This window comes from Nesoenas mayeri (genome assembly GCF_963082525.1).
Source record: "Nesoenas mayeri genome assembly, chromosome: 22".
Lineage (NCBI taxonomy): Eukaryota > Metazoa > Chordata > Aves > Columbiformes > Columbidae > Nesoenas > Nesoenas mayeri.
In genome coordinates this window covers 2504207-2510465 of record NC_137572.1, presented here as the reverse complement: position 1 = coordinate 2510465, position 6259 = coordinate 2504207, and the positions used below count along the sequence as shown (strand labels likewise).

At 49.6% G+C, this 6259-nt stretch overlaps 1 protein-coding gene across 2 annotated transcripts in view; it reads right to left on the bottom strand.

The window, feature by feature from the left end:
• Nucleotides 1-471: 471 nt before the first annotated feature.
• Nucleotides 472-6259, bottom strand: part of SORL1 (sortilin related receptor 1) — a gene marked incomplete at both ends in the record, with an annotated part of 42516 nt that continues 36728 nt past the window's right edge. For both annotated transcript variants that reach the window (XM_080358012.1, XM_080358013.1), the window contains 8 exons: nt 472-539; nt 1372-1584; nt 2515-2707; nt 3376-3482; nt 3972-4146; nt 4877-5041; nt 5136-5255; nt 6074-6258. In XM_080358012.1, the coding sequence (XP_080214138.1) occupies nt 472-539; nt 1372-1584; nt 2515-2707; nt 3376-3482; nt 3972-4146; nt 4877-5041; nt 5136-5255; nt 6074-6258 (1226 nt within the window). The remainder of the gene's footprint in view (nt 540-1371; nt 1585-2514; nt 2708-3375; nt 3483-3971; nt 4147-4876; nt 5042-5135; nt 5256-6073; nt 6259) is intronic.

Here is a 6259-nt window from a genome sequence, read left to right as displayed (position 1 = left end):
GTTCTCAAGCAGATTTCCCAATAAATTAACACAACAAAAATACTTTCATATAAAACAAAGTACAAAGGATTTTTTTTTAAAGTAGAAGCAAAACCTTCAGGGACTATATTACTTATCTCTCTCTCTACATATATAATCTCCTGAAATTTTTTAAAATAAATTTATTATTGTCTTAGAAAAATAAAATGAGTAGCCAATTTAGTCAACGGAAAATATCTCACAGACTTAAAAGCATGCCCAGCAAGCATAGCCTTGTAAGACTAAATCAATGTTAAATCAAAGCAATTTGTTACTAAACCAACCTAGTCTGCAATTCACAGTTGATTACTACAAAGTGTATTTTTTAAATTGTTTTTGGCCCATATAAAAATAACATATTGCAACTCAAAGTGCATTTTTAAAATAAACCATCGACTATTTTTATCAAATAAAATATTTACACCATTTGGTTTGTACAGTCAGAAACGCGCTTCATGCGATGACCATGGGAACATCATCTGAAAATCCAGTTATCATCGGGGCTTCGTCATCCTCATCTCCTGAAAAATAAACCCAGAGCTCTGTTATGTGTTTCACAAAACACGAGTTAATCGGCTTGTGAAGGTGGCCACAAACTGCCCTCAAAAATGACATGTTGTGGCATTGCTTGTACTGGTGACACTGAACTGGGAGGAGTGGGTGACACTGGAAGCTGTGCTGCCATCAGAGACCTGGACAGGCTGGAGAGCTGGGCGGGAAACATTTAATGCAATAGAACAAGGGCAAGTGTAGAGTCTTGAATCTGGGCAGGAACAACCTCAAAATTGGTTCCCCTGGGGCCGCTGTTTTAAGCCCTGAGGTGACTCTGGTGCCGCCATTTTGAAGCAGCTCAGAGGTCACTCCCTTGTTCTCCTGCCCCAAACAAACTGGAACACAGGAGGTTCCAGTGAAAGAGGAGAAGCAACTTGTTGGGGTGAGGGTGTCAGAGCCTGGCCCAGGCTGCCCAGGGGGTTGTGGAGTCTCCTTCTGTGCAGACATTCCAACCCGCCTGGACACCTTCCTGTGTAACCTCATCTGGGTGTTCCTGCTCCATGGGGGATTGCACTGGGTGAACTTTCCAGGGCCCTTCAACCCCTCACATTCTGTGATTCTGGGCAATTCTGTGCTCTATTATCTGGTTGTTATATCTGTTACGTCCAGGTTTTAACTGGTGTGTGTTAGAGGAAGTGGTTCAAGCCAAGCTACTAAAAACGTCTATCCCGGACTAGCTTTGTACTCTTAGAACAGGATCAAATGCACAGGTTTTAACACCAAAGGTGGCCCAAAGCACAATGGAGAATTTAGGTCTTGCACTGATTTCACATCCTGCATATGAAACCGAGGGCTACATACCTAAATCGTCTCCCGAGGAGAATATGGCCGAGCCCAGGCGGGAGCTGTAGTGGCTGTTGGCGAAGGCGGTGAAGCTGTTCTGCAGTCGCCGGTGCCTCATGTACAGCACCACGAAACCGATACCCAGCATCACCAGCAGCAGGAACAGCACCGGCACCACGATGGCAGCCACGTCAGTGGATCTGCTGGCTGCTGATACAGAGGAGCTTTCCCCTAAAATGAGAAGACAAGTGCCATTACAGAATCACAGAAACACAAAATGTGAGGGGTTGGAAGGGCCCTGGAAAGCTCATCCAGTGCAATCCCCCATGGAGCAGGAACACCCAGATGAGGTTACACAGGAAGGTGTCCAGGCGGGTTGGAATGTCTGCACAGAAGGAGACTCCACAACCCCCTGGGCAGCCTGGGCCAGGCTCTGCCACCCTCACCCCAACAACTTGCTTCTCCTCTTTCACTGGAACCTCCTGTGTTCCAGTTTGCACCCATTGCCCCTTGTCCTGTCCCTGGTTGTCACCAGCAGAGCCTGGCTCCATCCTCCTGACACTGCCCCTTTCCATCTTGATCCCCAGCAATGAGTCCCCCCTCAGTGTCCTCTTGTCCAGCTCCAGAGCCCCAGCTCCCTCAGCCTTTCCTCACACGGGAGATGCTCCACTCCCTGCAGCATCTTGGTGGCTGCGCTGGACTCTCTGCAGCAGTTCCCTGTCCTGCTGGAACTGAGGGGCCACAGCTGGACACAAGATTCCAGGTGTGGTCTCCCCAGGGCAGAGCAGAGGGGCAGGAGAACCTCTCTGACCTACTGACCACCCCCTTCTAACCCACCCCAGGTCCCATTGGCTTCCTGGCCACAAGGGCCCAGTGCTGGCTCATGGTCACCCTGCTGTCCCCAGGACCCCCAGCTCCCTTTCCCCTACGCTGCTCTCCAACAGCTCGTTCCCCAACTTACACTGAACCTGGGGTTGTTCCTGCCCAGATTCAAGACTCTACACTTCCCCTTGTTCTATTTCAGTAAATTTTTCCCACCTACCTCTCCAGCCTGTCCAGGTCTCACTGGATGGCGGCACAACTGTAGCATATTTTTCTAGTGAGGTTGCAAGGCTTTTATTAGTATTTGTTAAGGAGGATGGTGAAAATGCCAGGACTTACCAGTTCCGAGCTCACCGTAGAGAAGCGTGGCCGGTTCGCCGCACATCTGCCCGCTGTACAGGCACCTGGCCTGAACGGTGAACGAATAGTTATGGCCTATCTTCAGGTTGGAAACTTTGAAGAAGTTTTCCGTGGTGTTGCCAAGATAAGCCGTCATGTTCATCAAGCTGTCAAACATATGAATCTCGTAGCCCTGAAAGTCGTGAAAACAAAGACACAAACCCCAAATTACTCGGCTGCAGAGGTCGGGTTTGCTCCTTCTGACAGGGCTTTGAAGCTTGTTTTTCCTCCTGAACTTTGATGCATCACGTTGTGCTATCAGCAGTGAGACAGAGCAATGTGGAGCCTCCTCCAGGCATCTGTGTGCAGTGACCTTGGCCGGTTCAGGGAGGAGAGAAGATTTCGCTCTGTCTGGTTCACTCTATTCTGAGCATCCCCTGAGACCACCCAAAACACAGTCCAGTAACAGCGATGGCTTTTTTTGGCATAGTTTTCCATCTGCCCATGCCCTGACAGAGCACATCACAGATTTTCTATCCAAGTCTAAATAATGGCAATTCTCAGATGCCACCGATCGTGCCTCCCGGCACCGTGGGGCAGCGTCCTGTTCCCAGTCCTTTCACACGAGACAGTTGACCTTTTGCAAGAGGATAATTGTGTTCCTAAAAGGTGACTGATTGGATCTATCGAGTATAGTGCCTTAGCTGTGATAGGAATTAAAGTGAGCGCTGTGTCGAGGGTCCATCAAGGACACTCAGGGGAGCAGAGCGTACTGGTGTATTTTAAAGTCTATCAAAGGAGCCTTGCGGTGACTCTGCTCTAGGTTTTTCTGTAAAGGACAAGAGAGATAGTACAACTTACCCGGCTTTCATTGAAATTACTTTCCTTTAATGCCAAACTCTTCCAAAAAAGCAGAATATGGTCGTTTTCTGTTATGATTTTTAAGGCATCTGGCGCAGACAGTGGAACTGTGGATAAGAAAACACGGCAGGCACGTTAGGTTTTATCACTGATGGCTGAGAAATAGCAATGGGAGCAACTTCAGAAATCAGTGATTTCTAGGGATCAGCACAATATTCTGCTTCGAAAGGGGCTGTACTGGAGGAGAGGATACTCTGGCAAGTGATCTGGTTGGAGATTTTCAGTGGGTTTTTTACAGCAGGACCGTAATGGTATTTCACAGCCAAAGAGGTGTCTTTCCCATCTCCACCTGGACAGGAGAAAAACTCCCTGGGTATCATTGGAGAGGCTTTGGGGGGGTTAATTGCCTTTCCTAGGAGGTGCAGGGAGGCCTTTCAGAATAGGATTTTGGCTGTGGCAGAGGACTGAGCGATGCAGAAACACTTTTGCAGCCTCCAAGCAGCGCAGGGGTGGGATGGACGGTGCATGGGATGGGCGCTGGATTCCCTCTAGTGGACACTGCCCCGTTACCCACCCAGCAGCGCTCTCCCCTTCACCTGCGTTGATCTTCAAGCTGGATTCTTTGCTCATATTCCCCAGTTGAACAATCACGTGGTATTTGCCTCCCGGTTCGAGTTTCTTTATGGTGTATTCCACCGTGCTGTTGCGGGTTTTCACTTTGTAGATCTTATCTGTTTTTCTGACTAAATCTTTAACTGCGACAGCGTATAACTGGAGGGAGGGAGGAAAGGCACAAACAGTGAAAGATCTTACCGGCCTGCAGAGTTGCTTGCAATCTCAAAACCGTAGGACATTACACAGGGGGGTAAAATATGTATTTAACCGTCCCTGCACTCTATGGAAAGCCTGGGAAACAAGATTTCAAGCCTCTTGCTGGACTAGCAGGATCCCTGCCCGAGATCAGCATTTACAGATACAGAAAACACAGTTATTGGAACAGGAAAATCTCAGGTTGTATTTCTTAATGAATCAAAGGGATGCAATGCAAACTCTTGCCATGTCAAAATTTCCAGGTTTGCCAGGAAGACTTCTACCTTTAAAGCTTTGCTGCTAAAGGCTCCGGACTGCAATAGGAGAGGAAAACTTGCTGAGAAAATTACTTGCCTTCAACAGAGCGAGACCTGACCGACCGTACGTGCCAGAAAACAGAACCGGGCTTTGTTGGGGCCGCGCAAAGCGGAAGTCAGAAAGGTGTTCTAACACATGCCCGTGTTTGCTTTTAGACTCTGTCAGCAACGATATCCCAGACCTGACTCTTTTTAACTGCAGTGTCAACATTATAGGCCTCAGCTAATGTAAAGCGAGGAAACGCAGGTCCTGGAGGCATCAGAGAGATGGAGGGTAGACCTGATCTCAGGCTCGGTTCTCTAGCAGGGCAGGGATTTATCACTGAGCCAGGGTTTTGCATGCAAAGGGACAGCAGGCACCGTGAGGCAATTACCATGTCCTGGTCAGGTGAATCGTAGGGCGATTCCCACTTAATGACGGCAAACGTCTTTCCAGTGTGCACCGAGTGGAGGTGCCGAGGGGGAAGCCGGTTGTCGGGGATCATCTTCACCACAACGTAGTCGGATGGCGGCCCTTGGTAGGGAGACATCACACGGACCTTGAAGGGATGACAGAGCCGTTAATGCCGTGCTTGCACACATGGGTAACCAGGAACAGGTTAGGAGAAGGAGAGGGTAGGAGAAGGAGCCCACCAGAAACAGGTACTGCTCATCCCGCTGCACGATCATAGTGATGTTGTGGGAGGCCGTGGTGGTGTTGTGAGGACTTCTGTACAGCTCTAGGAAAGATGTGGCATAGAAGATGCCATATACCTGCAGAGAACAGTTCAGGTTTCCACAGAATCCCAGAATGCCAGGGATTGGAAGGGCCCTGGAAAGCCCATCCAGTGCAATCCCCCCATGGAGCAGGAACACCCAGATGAGGTTACACAGGAAGGTGTCCAGGCGGGTTGGAATGTCTGCACAGAAGGAGACTCCACAACCCCCTGGGCAGCCTGGGCCAGGCTCTGCCACCCTCACCCCAACAAGTTGCTTCTCCTCTTTCACTGGAACCTCCTGTGTTCCAGTTTGCACCCATTGCCCCTTGTCCTGTCCCTGGTTGTCACCAGCAGAGCCTGGCTCCATCCTCCTGACACTGCCCCTTTCCATCTCGATCCCCAGCAATGAGTCCCCCCTCAGTGTCCTCTTGTCCAGCTCCAAAGCCCCAGCTCCCTCAGCCTTTCCCTATTTTGACACGGTCCAGAGCTCCCACCCAGACTTTCACTGTCTGACACTTTCTAGGGACATGATGTGAAGACCCTTTTTCTCCTTCCCAAGTTCAAGTTCAGTCTGTGCACCCATATCTGCATTCCCCACTGTAAAATCCCGGTCTAAGCTCTGATAACACCTCAGTCAATTGAAAGACCCCTATGGCATCATGTTGTTATCTCTGTTTCAGCCCCTTCTCCACTGGCTCAGTGGCTGAGTAGACAATAAGGCAGTTTTCTTTGTGTCTAAGGGGCAGCAAGAGCTTTCCCTCATTTTGCAAGCTCTTGCAATTCAATCCCAACAAATAACTCTGTTTTAAGACTTTGCTTGTGTTTTGAGGGCACCCCATCCCAGCTGGTGATAAAAGAGACTCGATGCCTTACGACGTTCCTCGGTCCCGTCCAGCTGCACTCCACCGCCGTCTGGTTGATGGCCTTGGCTTTGAGACTTGGCGACGCTGGTCTTGTCCCTCTAGTCACCACGTGGACAAAAGACAGAGGGCTGTCACCCAGCTCCGTCTTAGCCCAGGTGGAAATTTCATAGGGGGTGTGCGCTGTCAAATTGGTCAC